Genomic DNA, 18,701 nt, shown 5'->3' with positions numbered 1-18,701 from the left:
TCTAGCAGTGTCGTCACGTCTGCCCTGTGGCTGCTGGCCCTGGGTCACAGGGGTGTCCCCAGCATGGTTCCTGTGAAGGAGCTAGTGGAGGAATGGATTTGCCTGGGACCTTCTGACAGCCTTGACGATCTCCCGACCCCCATGCCTCGTCTCTGCCTCCCTCTCCAGCAATTTGGCTGTGCTCCTGAGAGGCAGCACGCACTCAAAAGAGACTCAGGCTCCAGAGCCAGGCTCCCGAAATAGGCAGGTCCCACTTCTGTACTCTAGCTGGGGCCCTGACCTCAGCAGGCCCAGGCCTGGGATTAGCAAGGCATCTACTGTGCTTGTAAAGATGACTTTACTTAATTAAAATGCAAATCCCAGTTGCAGACCTCCTGGGCTGGGGCTGCCGAAGCAACAGCAATGTCCTTGGCACGTAGCCAGCTCCGTGCCTTCCTGGTCAGGAGAGGCAGGGGCGGTGGGTGTCGTCCTCACTGTGTCCATGAGTCCTTGGGTTGCTGGGGCACCAAGGACGCTGTTCCAGGAGGGGCCGAGGAACAGCCTTGGTTATGGGATTGCACCCTGGCTGGGGGGAATCGGGATTTGTGTGTGTGTGAGGGAGTTGGTCACAGTTCCAGTGAGTGGCCATCCACGTGCAAGGAAGTAGCTCCAGAAAGTGTTATTTTATTATTATTATGTTTTCACAGTTACAAACTTCATACACTTCACAATTTCAACTTTAGGAACATGGTGATTCTTCCCACTGTGGCTGCCCTCCCACCCATATTCCCACCCCTGTTCCTCCTCCCTCTCTTACTCCCATTCTTATTTTTTACTGAGCTTTATTTTCAATTGACTTTATACACATATGTTTAAGTTAAGTAAAGGGGTCAACAAATAGTATGAAAAAAACCTCTTCCTCAACAGTCAAGACAAAGGCTGTTCCAGTCATTATTTCTCAAAGTGTCAATTTCACTTCTACAGATTGCCTTTTGGTGCTCTATTAGTTATCACAGGTCAGGGAGAACATATGGTATTTGTCCCTTTGGGACTGGCTTATTTCACTAAGTATGATGTTTTCCAGATTCATCCATTTTGTTGCAAATGACTGTACTTCATTTTTTTTTTTTTTACCACTGAGTAGTATTCCATGGTGTATATATCCCATAATTTCTTTATCCAGTCTTCAGTTGACAGGCATTTGGATTGATTCGTGTCTTAGCTATTAAGAATTGAGCTACAATAAACATGGGGATGCAGATAACTCTTTCACATGCTGACTTCATTTCCCTTGGGTAAATTCCCAGCAATGGGATGGCTGGGTCATATGGTAGGTCTATATTCAGATTTCTGAGGTATCTCCATACTGTCTACGACAGAGGCTGTACCAGTTTACATTCCCACCAACAGTGGATTAGGGTACCTTTTCCCCACATCCTCACCAGCATTTGTTGTTTATTGATTTCTGTATGAATGCCATTCTAACTGGGGTGAGGTGAAACCTCATTGTGATTTTGATTTGCATTTCCCTGATGGCTAGTGATCCTGAGCATTTTTTCATGTGTCTGTTGGCCATTTGGATTTCCTCTTTTGAAAAATGTTAAAGTCCTTTGCCCATTTCTTAACTGTGTCGTTTGTTTTGTTGTTGCTGAGTTTCTTGATCTCTTTATATAATCTGGGTATTAATCCTTTATCAGTTGCATAGTTTGCAAATAATTTCTCCTATTCTGTCAGTTACCTCTTCACTTTCCTAAGTGCTTCTTTGCAGTATAGAAGCTTCTCAATTTGATGTAATCCCATTTGTGAATTTGGGCTTTGATTGCTTATGCTTTTGGGGTCTTTTCCAAGAACTCTTTGCCTGTGCCAGTGTCTTAGATAGTTTCCCCAGTGCTCTCTAATGTGTTTAGAGTTTTTAACTTAATCATCTATTAATTCAAAAGCTATTTATTGAGCACCTGTTATGTGTCAGAGGTTGGAATTCTTTGTGTCACTGTAACCACGGTGGCCTAAACACCAAGGGCTCCTTGCAAATCTGGTGCCGTGTTGAGCATCGTTCTGAGGATGAGCCACAGATACGGGGCTAGAGTGTGTCATGGCTCCCAATTTCCCAGTCGTTCCCAGAGGGAAAGAAGAATGCTCGGGAGCTTTTTGGTATAAGGGGTCCTTGCAGACAAGGGTTGTGCCTTCTGATCAATGCCTTCAGCCACCCTCTGACCTCTGCTCTGTATTTTTATCCAGGAGCAAGACTGGGAGAGTGGAAGTGAGACTGAGGGGGAGAGCTGGTATCCCACGAACATGGAGGAACTGGTCACAGTGGACGAGGTGGGGGAAGAAGATTTTATCATGGAGCCAGACATCCCAGAGCTGGAAGAAAACGTGCCCCAGGACCAGAAAGACAAAATCTGCCCTGAAACCTGTCCCTGTGTGGCAGCCAGCACCTTGGACCTGGACTTGGCCCAGAGTGTCGCCGAGGAAGGAGTGAAGCCCCTGGGGAGCGGGGCTGCGGAAATGAGCCTGAAGCCGCCCAGACAACTGCCTTCTGCTTCGACGAGCTGTCCCAGTGACATGGACGTGGAAATGCCTGGCCTAAATCTGGATGCTGAGCGGAAGCCAGCTGAATGCGAGACCGGCCTCTCACTGCGGGACTCAGATTGCTACGAGAAGGAGGCAAAGGGAACGGAGGGCTCAGATGTTCATCCGGCCCCTCCAGTCCAGCAAATGTCGTCCCCCAAGCCAGCAGAGGAGAGGCCCCGGCAGCCTAGCCCATTTCTCGATGACTGCAAGGCCAGGGGGACCCCCGAAGATGGGGCTTGTGGTGGAGGCAGCCCCCTGGAGGAGAAAGCCAGCCCCTCCACCGAGACCGACCTCCCAAGCCAGGCTTGCCAAGGAGTGTTGACCCAGGGTAACTACCTTCCCTTGTCTCAGTGGGTCGGGCGGGTCAGGCCACTGCTCACCCGAAGGCGGAGGCGCATGTGCCGGGGTTACAGCAGTGTGGGGGAGAGGGGCACAGAGAGTGAGCAAGTACCAGAGGGAAGCCCCGGAGAGCCTGGCTAACCTGCTAGAGCTTTCAGGCCAGAGGAGTGAAGGAAGTCGGCTAGGAGGTCACGTGTGTTTTGGGAAGTGCTCTCGGACAGGACAGACTTTTCTGCATTAAGGAACCCAGGTGGACTTGGACAGTGAAGAATGTGCTCACGTTCACAGCAGAGGAGCTGGGGTTCCTCGGGTCAGCCCCATGACCCCTTTTACCTGCCGGGCAGAGCCCACCCAGGCTGTGGTTCCTGGGGTAGGTGTGTGGGAGGCAAGCAAGGAGGGGTTGGGGAAAGGACAGGGCGTCATCCCAAGGAGTATGGCTTGCTCCCCTTCTCACTGCCGCAGAGCCATTCCTCTCCAGGGTCTGGCAGTGACACAAGACTTGTCCCAGGATCTCTTCCACGCAAGGTGATGTTGTGTCTATGCCTGGCTCTGTGACATCATGAAAGAGAGAGTTTAAAATAGGCTCAGCCCGGGTTCTCTGCCAAGTGGAAACCAAGCTCCATCAAGGGCTCTAGGGGAGGGCAGGCAGGAGGGAGTGGAGCCCTGGAGACTGTCACAGTGAAAATGCCCCGAGATTCGTTGCATAGAAAGCCTCCACATAGGGGAGGTGGGTGGGTGGGGGAGCGGGGGTAGGAATTCTGCAGGAAAGACTTACAAAGAAACCTTTCAACCCGGAGCCTCGTGGACAGCACCAAGTGGTAGGTGACCTGGAGGCTTGGGCTTCCTTCCATGTCAAGCTGACCCGAGCTGTTTTCCATTTGCCTGGATCTGAGTCTCCATGGAAACTCTACCAGAAGCTGCCTAGAGAGACGCCAAGGCCCGGCTCTGCCTGGAAAAGGCCAGGATCAGGCAGGAGTGACATTTTCCCCCTCGCTCTGTTGTGAACCCCTTGTAGTTTGCAGTTTGGGTCTCAGCTCGTGCCTGTGAGTGGTCCCTGTGCTCTCTGGGGTTTGGAGTTCTCTGCGGTGACACTGGCATGGCCGTTCTTGCCAGCCCCAGTGGACATCCGTACAGTTTTTGCCCTTGTTATAATTCCTCTGCCTGCAGAGATGGCATGAGACAGAGCTGGGGGTGGGGCAGGAGAGGGGCATCAGCAGCCACCCTCTGTGGGCCAAGTGCAGAGACTTGGGGCGTGTGGCATTCTGAGAAGGCTCCTAATGGTAGTGCTTGGTTCTAATTTGCAGTCATCACTGTAGCCTCATGAGATTAGGCATCTAGGGACAACTCCCAGCCGCACCGTTCCCAGGGCGTGTACCTGCAGGGACTCTCTGAGACGTGTGTGCTCCCACAGCCCCTTGCCTTGGCTCCCGTTTTGCAGAAAACCCCAGGTACCTGGAAGTGAAATCTCTGGACACGAGGGCCCCGGAATACACCGAAGCGGAGCTGAAGCAGCCCCTTTCTTTACCGTCCTGGGAGCCAGAGGATGTGTTCAGTGAGCTCAGCATTCCTCTAGGTAAGTGATGTAACAGTTCTTCCTAAAGCCCAGCTCCAGGAAATTGCAGTCCATAGCAGCTTCTAAGAGCTTGAGAGGGCGTTGCCCATGTTGTTGTTGTCGTGTTTTTAACATGTGATACAATAACCTAATTTTACAAGGTGCCGGAAGTTTTGTGCAGTTTCAGTCTCCGCTGGTAGACCACTCTCTGGGAGCAGGCCTTGGGCAGCAGCGCCCTGGCACTCAGCTAATGCAGGCCTGTTTGCCTTGTTGGCTAACGTGGGTGGTCTTCTTGACCACGCAGCCTCGTGCAGGTAGAGAGGTGGAGGCCCCACGGCCTCCACAGTCAACAGAAATGAGCCTCTCCTGCTGCTGTCTCCCTTCCCCGCTTGCCCAGCCGTTCCCAGACCAATGCTACATTTTTTCCCTCTTTGAGGCAATGAATAGACTGTGTTTTAGGCAGGTCCTGGGTAGTTGACAGAGGGAGCATTGAACACAGAGACCTGGGGCCCTGTCCTTTCTATTCCATTTATGGGGCCCTGTGTGACTGTTAGGCAGGTCAGTCCTAGCTTGAGCCTTGATTTCCTCATCTGTGCCACGGAATTGGAGCAAACCGATGGCTTTCAGTGGGCAGGTGTTGGGGGTGGGCTGGGGTTCACTCACTGAATCACTGAGGCCACATTTCCATAGGGGAGAACCAAGCAGAGTCTGGGTAGGGGTAAAGGTACTTCCCTGGGAGAGTCCGGAGTAACTCCCACTCCAGCCTGCGTCATCTCTGAGGGTGCGCCTTGGCTCTGAGAGCTTGGAAGGCGATGCAATAAAGGAGTCAAAGCAGCTGTCCAGAGAGCAAGCCTGGGACAGGGCCACGTGGGCAGCCGAGAGGCCGGTGTGTCTGAGAAGCTCTGGTGTGGCTGCACTTCCAGGCAGGGGCTCCTCGCCGTGGAGGCCCCCTTCCCATCCACGTTCCTCTGTTCTTTTTCTTCTCCTCTTAAAAAACAAAACAAAACAAAAAACAAAAACAACCTCCGTTTCCCCCTCATTTTTTTGGGGTCAGGTGTAGAGAGCAAAAAACCCTTTTTTGTAAAGTGGTAGATGTGCTGCACAGTATCTTCCAAGACAAAAATTTAAAAAGGAGAAATGAAGGGAGGAAGGAGCAAAGAAAGGGAGAGAGGGAGGTGAGGGAGGGAGGAAGAAAGGGAGGGAGGGAGGGAGGGAGGAAGAGAGGGAGGGAGGGAGGGAGAGAGGGCGACAGACCTTAGAATGAACTGAAAGGGCCCTGGGTTTTTAACCCTGGGAAAGTCTCTAAACAGCTGCATAGGCTGCCTTTTGGGAGCGGAGATGATTCACTCAGGCAGCAAATACAGGAGACTGTGGCACTGGGCTAGGCCTGCAGGGGAACCAGTCTCTTGTCATCCAAGAACTTGGAATCAGATGAGTCAGCAAAAATTGGGAGTCAATTCTACTACCTTATAATTCGTGTCTTCACTAGAGAAAATATGAGTATTACTAATGAGTTAAAAAAAAAAATAAGAGGCATATACAGTCAGTAAGAAAGGTGTCGCCTGTTCCCACAGTCCCTCCAGGCTCTCCCCAGCCTCCGGTGGTGGCCACTGCTCAGAGAGGGCTTTATTCCCACAAAGGCAGGATCGCTAGAGACGCATCCTGTTCTGCAGTTTGCTTTTTTCACATCACAGCGGATCACAGAGATCTCTTCTTAGAGGATACCTTATTTTTATGCTATTATTCCTTCTTTATTTTTTTTAAGAGTTATTTGTTTGAAAGGCAGAGTGACAGAGAGAGAAAGAAGGAGAGACAGAGAGATAGAGACCTTGCATCTGCTGGTTCACTCTCCAAATAGCCGCAACAGCTAGGACTGAGCCAGGCCAAAGCCAGGAGCCAGGAGCTTCTTCTTCCGGGTCCCCTACATGGGTAAGCGGCCCAAGCACTTGGACTGTCTTCCACTGCTTTCCCCGGCCACTAGCAGGAAGCTGGATTGTAAATAGAGCAGCCTGGACACGAACCATCTCCCATATGGGATGCTGGCACTGCAGGCCGGTGTTTTAACCTGCTAAGCCACAGTGCTGGCCCTATTCAGAGAGGGAGGGAGGGAAGGAGGGAGAGAGGGAGAGAGAAAGAGAGAGAGAGAGGAGAGAGAGAGAGAGAGAGAGATCTTCCATCTGCTGGTTCACTCCCCACATGGAATGGCCACAATGACCGGAGTGGATCAGGACAAACACCGGAGTCAAAAACGTCATCTGGGTCTGCCGCGTGTGTGGCAGGGGCCCAGTTGAGCCGTCTTCCGCTGCTTTTCCCAGGAAATTAGCAGGGAGCTGGTTAAGAAGTAGAGCAGTCGGGATAAGAACCAGCGCCCATGAGGGTAGTAAGCGCAGCAGGCAGTGGCCTTACGTGCTGCGCCACCACACTGGTCCCACAGACGTTCGATTCACTGCACATTCCTGGTCCTTCTGCTCCTGGAGACCATGTAGGTTGTTTTTTAGTTTTTCCCATTGTGAGAACACTGCGATAACTATGCTTGTGTTGCCTTCACTCACCGTGCAGGCCTCCTAGTGCTTCCTGTATCTTGTCTTGCTTGGCCCTCTCAAGACACCTGTAAGGCAGGGCGTTGTTTCATGCCTCTTTTATAGATCACAAACCTGAGCAGTAGCATCACACAGCTAATGGCTGGCAAGGGCAGGAGCGAGGACACAAGCCCCAACGTCTGATGCTGAAGCTGCGTTCCTACTCGCTGAGCTTTGCTGCCTTGCACGTGTGCGCTGTGAGGTGTTCTCTGCACTTGCCAGTGCTTCTGCGAGATGGTGTCCTGCACTTTAAATTCTCATGACGGCAGCCAAATTGCCCTGCACAAAGGCCATGCTAGTTTCCCCTGTGACCTTGGGAGCGCATTCCCATCTTCCACCTCCGTGCCAGCATCACACGTTATCTGTCTTTTGTCTGTGTGAGCCTGTTGGTAGGAAAATGACGTCTCATTTTGGTTTTCTGGAAACAGCTCTATCAAGGTGTGATTGACCATTGTGAAGTGTGCGGTTTGACATTTGTGTGTATCCGGGAGACCATGAGCAAGACCCAGACAGGGAGGGTGTGCTGCTCTGTGATCCCTCCCTCCCTTGCCTCAGGCCCCCGCTCACCCCGCTCACTGACCTGCTTTCCACCACCAAGTATTAGTTTGCGTTTTCTAGAGCTGACTGGGAGGGGGTTCTACAGTGCGTCCTGGTTTCGCCTGGCTTCTTTCGCTCAGCATAATTGGCATTCGTCTGTATGGGTGAGCGTATCAGTAGTTCACGTCTTCCCTCGCTGAGCAGGATTGGGCCGTAGATGTGGGTGTACCACGCTCTGTTTATTCATTCACGGGTTGATGGGCATTTAGGTTGTGTTTGGCTTGGAGCACTGCAGATTGTGCATGTTCGTGGTCTTTGCTTGACCTTGAGAAGAGAAGAGGCATGATCCTATTGTGTGTACTCGACAGGTGGGGACACTCAAGTCTGGACACTTCCCCAAGATCTCATAGGAAATCCAGGCCAGAGCTCAGGGTTCTGTGCTCGCCAGTTCCTCCGGCTCCGGCAGCAGCAAGTACAGGAAGTGAGGAGCACGGACCGTGGAATCTGATTCCCTGGGTTCGAGTCTCATCTCGGCCACTTGCTGGCTGGATAACAAAAAGCAATTTATGTAACCTCTGCTTGGACTTCTTCATCTATGAAGCAGGGATTATAACAGAAGCCTTCCCAAGAGTTACTTTGAGGATTAAATGGACAAATACTTGTTAGGTCTTAGTGCCTTCCAGAAGAACACTTAATAAGGGTTTTCTGTTGTTACTGTTCGTTTATTGAGAACTACAGGAGTACTTCAAAAAGTTCGTGGAAAGTGGAGTTAAAAGTTTATTATCGAACAAAATAGTTTTGAAATCCATGCAGATGAAGAATCTTTTGAAAGTTCATGGAAATGCACATTATGCAGAAACTTTGCATGGATTTCATGATTTTTTTTTACACCAAAATACACTTCATTGCATTTTCCGTGAACTTTGTGAAGTGCCCTTGTAGTGTGCTTCCTCTTACTGGGGCTGCATAACCTTCCCCTTCCGTGATTGGTCACTAAGGGAAGCTTTGTCCCTGTGGGACAGCAGGGAGGTGACATGAGGAGTGCCCAGGACCGGGTACCCCATGGGGAGAGGCCGATTCTGTTGCTCAGAGGCTGGGTCATGGTGGGGAAGGGCATGGCCCATGTGACTCGGGCCAGCTCTGGGTGGCCCTGGCCAGTGTGGGCCTGCTAAGGCCTGCTGCTCTCAGATCCCAGTGTCACTGCCCCTGCCTGCAGCGCACAGAACACCCCCCGCCACTGCCGCCCCAGTGCTGGCTTTACTGGGACGACGGAGTTAAGTGGCTGCTGCCAGGAGCTATTATTAGAAGCCAAAAGCAGCTTTAATGATGGTACTTTACAACAGAGCAGAGAGCGAGCACCGAGCAGCTCCAGAGCTCGTCACAGCCAAGGCAACACATGTGCTGCTGCTGCCTCAGGTCCCCCGCATCCCAGGGTGTCGCTGTGAGCGCTGAGGGGCCCGCACAACCCCAGGCTGTCCGGGGGATTCTCCCTGCCTAGCTTCTGCTTCCCTGGGGCTGTCTTGTGACTCCTGGTACTGCCCCGACCTTCTGGACAGAGGCCAGGAAAAGGCGTGGCAGGCTGCAGAGCCGGCTCCTGCAGGAGGCCGCGGGGAAGGTGGGAGGGCGGTGGGAGGGCCGCTGCTCTGGGAGGGAAACGTTCCGAACGGATGTTTCCTGAGCACCAGGCAAGATGATAGGTGCTTGCCCCTAACAACATGCGTGGTGTTACTGTCGTAGAGAGGTTTCAGACGTGCCTGGGGTCACACAGCACAAGTAAAACGCCTATGTCTGTCTGATTCTAAATTCAGTGTTCTCTCCACTCTACCATGGCCCTGCCCTGTGGCCTCCCTCGTTTTTGCTTTCTTGCTTGTTAGTGGCGTTTTCTCCTGCGTGAAGTGAAATGCTGCCCTGAGCCCCACAGAGGGTAGCGGGGTCTTTGTTTAAAAGGCATAGATGCTGCCAGCTCAGTGCCAGTGTCAGGCTCAGAGGACCCCCCCCCCCAAGGCAGCTATACCCCTTCCCGGGGGTCCCAGGACGGGCCTTCAGCACCCCCACCCGGTTGGCGGATCCTGTGGGGTCTGGGTTGGGACCGAGGGCCTGGCTGGGCTCAGAGCTCTCAGCTCCCGGTGGAGCGGCTGCAAGAGGAAAAATTCTGCTTTGTTTAATGTGGCTGGACCAGCATGAGGCAGGGCCAGGGCCTGGGCATGAGGTAGAAGGGAGTAGGGCCGGGGCCACCTTCCCCACCTTTGTGGTGAGGGTGGGAGGAGGGGTTGGGGAGGACCCTCTGGTCCCCTCCAGGCAGCTAGGCCTTAGGGGGACTCCCTCACTTCTGGGGGCTGCTGCTGCCTGCTGAGAGCTCAAGGCTACGTGGCAGTTAGAGCAAACTAGTTGAGGCCACAGGCCACAAACCACAAGGCAGTGAGCAGCCAAGGCCGGCGGGGGCAGGCCTCCTGGCCCCTCCCCAGGGCTGCCCTTTCACACACAGTGAAATGGAAAAAGGAGCTCTAATGACAAGGCTAGGCTGCATCTCTAAGCCAGAGTCTTCCCGGCCCTCGGCTCTGTCCCTGGGTGGGAGGAGGGCGGAGGAGAGAGAAGGCAGAGCAGCCAGGATGTGGTCCTGTGGCTCAGGACTGCCCTCCCGGGGGGCGGGGTGGGGGAGGCTTGCCTCTCCCTCACTGCCAGAGGTTGCCATGTGTCCCCTGCATGGGCGGATCTCAGTGTGGCCTGATCTCTGACGTTACCTACCCCTAGCAGAACAGAGGGAGCAGCCAAGCCTGGCTACAGGTGCTACTCACACATGGGCAGCAGCCCCAGTGTGGACTGGCACCCAGGGCCCAAGCCCAGCCCCCTTGTTTCGCTCTGCAGTGGCTGCTGCTTTTCGCAGTCCTGCCGGCTCGCCCCTTGCTGGAGCTGCACTACAGATGCCCTTGAGCGGGGCCCATGCTCTTCCAGGCAGGGAAACTGAACCCCAGGAGTGACTCACTGACTTGCCCCAAGATGCCTAGGTCCTCAGTGTCTGGGCGGGACCCTCTCGGACCTGGGCCTTCTCCACCCTGCTGACCACATCTCCAAGAGGAGACCATGTCGGCAGGTGTTGTGGTACAGAAGGTTAAGCTGCCACCGGCATTGATGGCATCCCGTATGAGTGCAGGTGGGAGTCCCGGCTGCTCTGCTTCCGATTCAGCTCTCTGCTAATGAACCTGAGAAAGCAAAAGATGACTGAAATACCTGGGCCCCGTCCAGCCATGTAGGAGACCCAGATGGAGTTCCAGGCTCCTAGTTTCTTTTTTTTTTCCTTCCTTCCTTCCTTCCTTCCTTCCTTCCTTCCTTCCTTCCTTCCTTCCTTCCTTTCACAGGCAGAGTGGACAGTGAGAGACAGAGAAAGGTCTTCCTTTGCCGTTGGTTCACCCTCCAATGGCCGGCGCGGCCGGTGTGCTGCGGCCAGCGTACCGCACTGTGTGCTTCTCCTGGTCTCCCATGGGGTGCAGGGCCCAAGCACTTGGGCCATCCTCCACTGCCTTCCCAGGCCATAGCAGAGAGCTGGCCTGGAAGGGGGCCAACTGGGACAGAATCCGGCACCCCGACCGGGACTAGAACCCGGTGTGCCAGCGCCGCAAGGTGGAGGATTAGCCTATTGAGCCACGTCACCGGCCCAGGCTCCTAGTTTCAACCTGACTCAGCCCTGGCTGGAGCCACTTGGGGAATGAACCAGCAGGTGAAGATCTCTCACTTGCTCTCTCTCTCTCTCACTTGCCCTATGTAAGTCCACCTTTCAAATAAGTCAATAAATAAATCATTTTTGAGAAAAGGTTGGGGGGGGGGGGTGGAGAGGGGAGACCGCGTGACTCTGCCAGTCAGAACACCTCTTTGCGGAAACCTGAGCAGTCACCCTTCAAAGATGAGCCCTCTAGTGTGACAGTCACTGCTCAATGCCTGGGGCCCTTTGTCTCCCTCCCTTGAAATCAAAAGGCCTCCTGGAATTCTGGAAGTTACAGTTAGTGAGCCACACATGCACTGTGGCATTGACGGGATGTAAAGGCTGGAGGCAGGTAGAGAAATGTGCACGTTAGGAGAAAGGGAGGGCACAGAGCTGCTTTAGGAGCCGGTTAAGACCGCCCGCAAAGGGCCCTGCCAGAGAGAAGCCACGCGGAAAGAAATCCTGGGGTTGGCCTGGCTCTGGGTGGCTTTTTAGCCTCCCTTTGTGTGCAAGGTTTTCTTCAATGAACGTCATTCCTAAATAAACAGCAACTGCGACAGCAGAGAGGAGCATGGGCTGGAGACGTGAAATGCAGAACCCCCTTCCTCCTGCTCTGCCTGCGAGGAGGAGATGGGGACAACCGTCCCCAAAGCTAGTGGCGAGCATTTAGTTGTTAGCACTCAGTACCCCGCACGGCGACATCGCTTCTACTCACAGCCGCCAGGGAGCGAAGCCACTTGGCAAATGAGACCAAGGCTTGGAGGAGCAAGAGAACCAGCCAAAGTCAACCATGAGGGAGGGTGGACCTTGTCACCCTCATGTCCGCTTGGTGGCAGGAGGGGCCGGGGGCTGGGGGCCGGGGGCGCCCTCCTAACGCCTGTCCATCCCCTCTCCTACAGGGGTGGAGTTCGTGGTTCCCAGGACTGGGTTCTATTGCAAACTGTGTGGGCTGTTCTATGCCAGCGAGGAGATGGCCAAGGTGACCCACTGCCGCAGTGCCGTCCACTACAGGAACTTGCAGGTAACCCTTGGCCTTCCTGGCTCAGCACCCCGTGGGGCCGGACCAGGCATCCAGGATCCTCGGCCGGCTTGTCTCTGACTCCAGCCCTGGACGCAGGCAGCCAACCCTACCCCATGCACACAGGGCTGCCCCTCTGCTTCTGTGAGTTTCTGTGCCCTCCCACAACGCAGAACTCCCCCTCTACCCACAGAACTGACCCCACCAGCCTGCGCCTTGTGGGGGCTGTCTCCCAAGTGCTCCCAGGGCATCTGTCTTTACTTTCATACTGATACACTCTGTTTAGGTGGCTTTTTAAAATGCCTGCCTCCCCAGCCACTGTGAGTAGCCTGACTTAGGCTGCTGTTCACCTGAACCCTCGTGGGGCTGACCCCTTCCCACCAGACCTAGGTGCTCCAGGTGTTGGTGTTCCTGCTTCTGTTCCTTGGTACAGGGTCCACTGTTAAGTTCTGTTTAAATGTTCATGCAGAGAGCAGATGTTTACACAGACTATGTACCAGGTACTGCTCCAGGAACTGGGGAGACAGCTACAAAAGCAGACAAAACCCTTGACCTCATGGGGCTCCCATTCTAGTGCAGGAGTCAAGCAATAAATCACAAAAGTGATAATAGTAAATTAAAAAGTCACGTATATGGGGCAGGCATTTGGCTCAGCAGTTGAGATGCCCACATCCCGTATCGGGGTGCCTGGTTCAAGTCCCCACTCTACTTCTGATCCAGCTTCTTGCTAATGCACACCCTGGGTAGCAGCAGGTGATGGCTTAAGTACTTGAGTCTCTGCCACCCTTGTGGGAGACCTGGATTGAGTTCCTAGCCACTGGGACAGCCTGGCATAGTCCTGCACTGACTGCTGCAGGCATTTGGGAGATGAACCAGCACACAGGAGATCTCTGCCGCTCTGTGTGTCATTCTACCTTCAAATAAATAAAAATAGCTTTTTTTTTTTAAAAAAGTGGCATGTAAAAGATATCCTATATACTACATTATAGCCAGTCTACAGTGCCATTTTTGGTAACCAACAAGAAAAAAAAATGTTGTAAATTAAATGGTGAGAATCCACCAACTGTGAAATGTATCTCTATTGCAAAGTTGTTACCATGTGGAAAAAGGTGTCTTAAAATCAATGAAATAGGGCATAATGTTCTACAATGTCTACCCAACTAACATAGAGTAGGTTAGAGTGTGGTTTCATAATGAACGTCTGGTATAAGCTACATTTTGGCAGCTTACCAGCGTCTCAAATGTCCAGAATGAGTATCTTGAGACGCTGCCTGCTTTTACTACGAGTGATCAGACACGATTGACCCTCAGTGCCTCAAGTCACGCAGTCCTTGTGCTGTCAGCACCCTAATTGCAGCCATGCATTTGGGGTACAGTTCAGTTGGTAAACAGGGCCTGACCTAGCAGGTTGTAAACCAGACTCACCTGGGCACTGTTTCTGAAGTGCACGTCCCAGGTCAGATATTCAAGAGAACTGCAAGTGGGGAGGCAGGAACATGCGATTCGAGAAAGTTCTCCAGATGATTCGAATACCCTCCCCGCAGTTAAGAAACTCTGGTCGGGGCTCTCTGGTCTTAGAACCCAGGGAACTGAGGCTCAGAGCAAGGCGGCATGATTCATCCGTTGCAGAGTGAGCTGCTGGGCCCAGTGCTAGATCACTTGATTCTTAATCACTTTCCTCTTTTTACTCTACTAAGCTGGCCCTGGAAACTGAGACCCACGATGTCCTGGCCCGGGTCACCGTTTGTAAGAGGCTGGCGTGGACTATGCCCAGACTCAGGTCATTTAAGCCTCTTGATTCCCTCTGGAGAGCAGCTGCCCTGTGCCTGAGGCCACTCCTGGGCCCAGAGCAGGGAGTTCAGACTGGGCTCCCCAGAGCCGGCTGAGGACAGTCAGCTAGCCCCAGGACACACCCGCCCCATCCCCCCCGAGATGGGAGCTGTGGAATGGCCGGGCTGGAAGCGGCTGTGGAGATCACCTGGTCCTGCTTTTTCCCCCCTAACCTTGCTCCCCCTGCCAACTGGCTCCTTTTCAAAATGTGGCTTCCTGGATTCGACCCCGCCCCTTCACTCGCTTCCTCATCCTCTCTAGGCTGGGCCTGAGAGTCTGCATTTTAAACAGTCTGTCCAGTGCCTTCTGACACGTCGGTGTAGGAACCTTCTCTCTCAGGCAGACTGTGACGCCCTCAGGGAGATGAGACCACACAGCTCAAGGTCACCCAGGGAGTTAGCAAGAGTTCAGACTTGCCAGGGCTTCTACTTCCAAATCCTGTTTTCTCCAGGGCAGTGGCCTTCCTGTGCTTTGAGCTTCTGAGTCAGACCCCTCGGCCAACTGCCATTCCCCCCACCCCCCACCGCAGGCCAGAGCCCCTCCTCGGATTCTCTAGGCATGTGTAGATGCTGGCTAATCCACCCCCCCGCCCCATGCTGCCCAAACCGTGCACCTGCTGGGGAGCCAGTGCCTCTGCCGCAGGCTTCCTAGCTGGGGTTTCTGGTAGCCTTGACAGCATGTCTCAGTCCTCACAGCTTCACCCACCCCACCCCTGGATACATGTGTGGAAAGGGAAAAATTCAGACCCAAGCAAGTGGGTGCTGGCTGACACCTGAGCCAGACACGTGTAAACTTAGCACCCACCAGGATTCCTTGAGAAGGGGTCAGGATGGCTCTTGGAGGCAGGGAGCAGGTGGGAGGAGCCTCCATTCTCTGACCTTCCCCTGCTGTGCCCACTGCAGCCCAAGGCTCTGGGAGAACCACCCGGAGTGACCTGGGACCGCAGGTAGACGCAGCGCCAGATGGGCGGAGCAGACCCTTGCCCTGGGAAAGAGCAGGCCTGCACACGGGGTGCACTTGCCTCCCTCAGGGCGCCTTTTCCCGCCGCTCAGCTGAACCCAGGCTCCGCATCAGCAGCCTTGACCACGGGCGTCTGCGGGTGCCCGCTCCCCATCAAGCTGCACCCGGCCCTGAAAGCCAGCCAGTCTCTTCTGTGGAGGGCAGCCCCGGGCTTTCCACACACTTCCTCTCATGTGAGCCTGGTTGTCGCCCCGGGAGGCGGGAGGTGGGAGACACTGTCATCCCATTTCACGGATTAGGACTATGAGGCTGCAAGGAGAAGCCCCACCTGCCTGGGTGTTTACCCTGTGCCAGGCACCGAGCCAGATGCTTTGTGCAGCTTCTCTTCAGCTTCACAGCGCACCCCCTGCAGTGTGGGAGTCACTGCTGCTACCCTCACTCCACCCATGTCCGAGTTTGGGGGTGACGTGCCTGCCGAGCTGGGATTTGAACCCTGGTCATTTGAGAGCAGAGCTCACACACTGTGCTGGACGGAATGCTTCTGACTCCTGATCCAGTGCTCTGTCACCTGCTGCCCCTGATCCCGTCTCACCATGTCCACTGCGGACGCTGCACGGCCTCCTGACCTGGCTCACCTTGTTGGGCCGGGGGCCAGTCGTAGCAGCGAGTGTTCAGGGACTGTGTGGAAGCAGCCCCAACTATAGAGCTGACAGGTGCACGCTCGAATCCGTGGAAGGAGCTCCAGGACCCTGCCCTTTCCTGGCAGGAAACAGGTTACCGAGAGCCTCTGTGCTGCCACTGCCCAAGAGCTGTGGGCCAGGGCTCATCTTCTCCCGCCCTCCCATGTGGACCCACTGCCTGCTCTCTCTGGAAAGCAGGCAGAGTTGCCATGAGGATTAAGTGAGTGTGTAGAAGCCAAGCAGTTAGAACAGTGCCTGGCTGTGCAAGTGTTTGCTATTGTTAGTATCTGGACTTTGTGTTTTTTCTACGGCAGGCACGTACGAGTTGTCAACTAACCTAGGAGGGCCTTAGCATGGGTCCCCCAGCCCCAGGAGGATGCCAGGGGAAGGGTGGCCCACCCATGGGACACAGGTGACAGGAGAGGGTGCCTGTCACCCCCCTTGCTCTCCACCTGCTGCCACTCATGCCTCCTGCCTCCTCTGTCCCTATCTTTGCACCGCAGAAGTACTTGTCCCAGCTGGCCGAGGAGGGCCTGAAGGAGCCCGAGGGGGCAGGCAGCCCCAGGCCTGAGGACAGCGGAATCGTGCCGCACTTTGACAGGAAAAAGCCCTGATGTTTCTGCCGCCGCTGCCGCCGCCGCCGCCGCCGCCGCTGCTGCCGCTGGGGGGTGAGAAGGACCTGCTACGGGCCTCGCCCCACGCGGACAGGCCTGACCCCGACCGGAAGGAGAGCCTGGCAGAGATGTGTAGAGCGTCTGAAGTGTCTCCAGGAACCGAGTCACCCGGCTCCCGGCCTGGCCGCAGCGGTCACCACCCCGCTCCTGGGGGACCTGGCCTCTTTCCAATGGTCTTTCAGTTCACCGCTCCCCCCCCAACCCCCGCATCTCCCGCCCTCACCCCCTCCCTGGGCCAAGGAGCGTTTCCTTTTCACAAAATCCAGCTTCTCAGGGATTTTCACAGTGCTCGAATTCTTGCTGGGATAGAACAGGCCAGGCCAGGCTGTCATGCACGGCCAAGTTGCAGCGGCAACGCCTGGGTCGAGAGAAGCACTTCAGGGCCTCGGCGCTCGGTCTCTGCCTGGCGTCTGAGTGTCTGCGCGGGGCCGCTGAGGGGGCCCCTGCGGTCCGAGACGGGCACGGAAGATAATCAGAGGGCAGAGGCCGGGGCTGGCTTCCTGAACCCCTTCCCCCAGCTGCACCACCTTTTGGAAAAACTCCAGTTTTTGATAACTCTCCTAGAAGTCTGCCAGAGTCATGCCTTACAGGGAAATTAAGTGCATTTTTATGGAGAAAGAAAAGAACCCTACATTTTGGAAGCCCAGATCAATTTCATCCATAGTTCCCTCTGTCAGCAGATGTCAGGGTTTGCCCTCTCCTGGGCGATGAATTGGATATGGAGCCGCTTCGCTTAAAAATGAAATCAGAATTGCCTTCTCCCTGCAGCTGAGACGGCTGCTGCCAAAGCTTAGGTCTGCAAGGGTGGTGTCAGCTCCAGCGATAGTGGCGAGGAGGTGGCCCTGTCCTTGGCTCCCCCTTGGTGCCTGCACCCCGGGTGCACTGATCTCCCCCAAGTGGCCCCCGAGCGCAGGAGAAGTGAAGGAGAGAGGGCTGCAGGTGTTTGTAGGTGGGTCCCTTCCAGCCTGGGCAGGGGGCGAGGGCTCCCGGCGCTGACCGCACAGGCCGGCTTGGACAGCAGAATGCTTCAGAGGACAGAGCCCTCATCCCCACACCGCCCTGTGCTGTGCCCCGGCCGACGTTCCTTCGGCAGAGGTGCTGGGGCACAGGAGGCACTGTGTAGCCGTCGAGTAGACCCCGGGAGTCAGCCGGGAGCCTCGTGCTGTTTCCTGGGCTGAGACACTCCTCTGCAGATGCCTTCCGGGGCTCAGCCTGTGAAAAGTAAAGCAAGGGGGAGGGGTCCCCCCCAGGAGATGGCTGTTTCCGTTCCTGACTGCGGCCAGGAACGCTGGGAAGAGGTTGTGCGGGTTTCTGTTTCTGCAGTTTTCTTTTTATGGTAGCTCAGAGCACCCTGCACCTTCTGTCCTCTGCACCAGTGGAAGAGGGGGTGGCGAGATGCTCAAGTTCAACGCTGACGGGTTGGGGGGAAACCGAGGCACAGGAAGGAAACCAGGGTGGAACCAATGGTGATCACTGTCAGCCTGATCCTGAGGCGTCTTGTGGTCACCGCTGAGGAGAGAGCAGTTGGGAGCCTGGGAGAGGAGAGCTATGGCAAGTACCAGCAGGCCTGTTGGGACAGGAGTGCTAAAGAGAGGCTGAAGAGGCAAGGAACCCCAGCCCCGCCCCCAGGCCACAGGGGGCCCCCGAGAAGGCTGGGCTCTCCAGCCCAGGCCCTCCCCGGGCTGACTCTGCGGTTTCAACGCCGCACTCCGAGCACAGCCACGCTGCTTCCATTTCCCAGAAAGCTGCGCCCCTGTGCGTCTCATCCCTCTGGGGGCGAGGCTGGGGCAGCCCTGTGGCCTCCCTGCTGAACTTTGCTGGGAAAAACCTTCAGCCTCCATGAGAGGCGCTGAAGGCACCATCCCTGCAAAGTGGGCGCAGCCCCTCCCCCGTGGCGTTCCCATGGAAACCCAGATAGCCAGGTTCCCCAGTGATGTCATGGCTCCCTTGCTGAAACACTGACCATCTCCCTGGAGGAAGCCGGAGGAGCCCCTGGAAGGGAGAGGGGAGAGGTTCTTGTGCATTCATTGAGAACCCTCAGTTTAAAATCCTCTACGATTCTCTACTTGGTGTACATAGGTAACTTATTTTTATTTATTTTTATACAATTCCATCGGCATGGCCCTTCACCGACCCTATTTGCACTTCTTATTCCTAGTGTATCACACAATGCAGTATTAAAAGCAACTGGGAAAGACTGATTTTGTGGAGCTTTTCCGCAGTGTCGCGTCACCCACGTCAGTGTTTCACCAGAAAACTGCTCCAGGGTAGGTGCTCCCTTG

General features: G+C 54.8%; 1 protein-coding gene across 1 annotated transcript in view; it reads left to right on the top strand.

Moving 5' to 3' along the window:
- The window catches only part of RBM20 (RNA binding motif protein 20), a 56,048-nt gene extending 39,680 nt beyond the window's left edge, over nucleotides 1-16,368 (top strand). The window contains exons 11-14 of the mRNA XM_062214269.1: nucleotides 2,218-2,881; nucleotides 4,331-4,465; nucleotides 12,157-12,278; nucleotides 16,249-16,368. Of these exons, the coding sequence (XP_062070253.1) occupies nucleotides 2,218-2,881; nucleotides 4,331-4,465; nucleotides 12,157-12,278; nucleotides 16,249-16,359 (1,032 nt within the window). The 3' untranslated portion in view covers nucleotides 16,360-16,368. The remainder of the gene's footprint in view (nucleotides 1-2,217; nucleotides 2,882-4,330; nucleotides 4,466-12,156; nucleotides 12,279-16,248) is intronic.
- The last annotated feature ends 2,333 nt before the right edge of the window (nucleotides 16,369-18,701 follow it).

Source organism: Lepus europaeus, chromosome 17 (genome assembly GCF_033115175.1).
Source record: "Lepus europaeus isolate LE1 chromosome 17, mLepTim1.pri, whole genome shotgun sequence".
NCBI classification, from domain to species: domain Eukaryota; kingdom Metazoa; phylum Chordata; class Mammalia; order Lagomorpha; family Leporidae; genus Lepus; species Lepus europaeus.
This window is presented reverse-complemented; position numbering and strand designations above follow the sequence as displayed.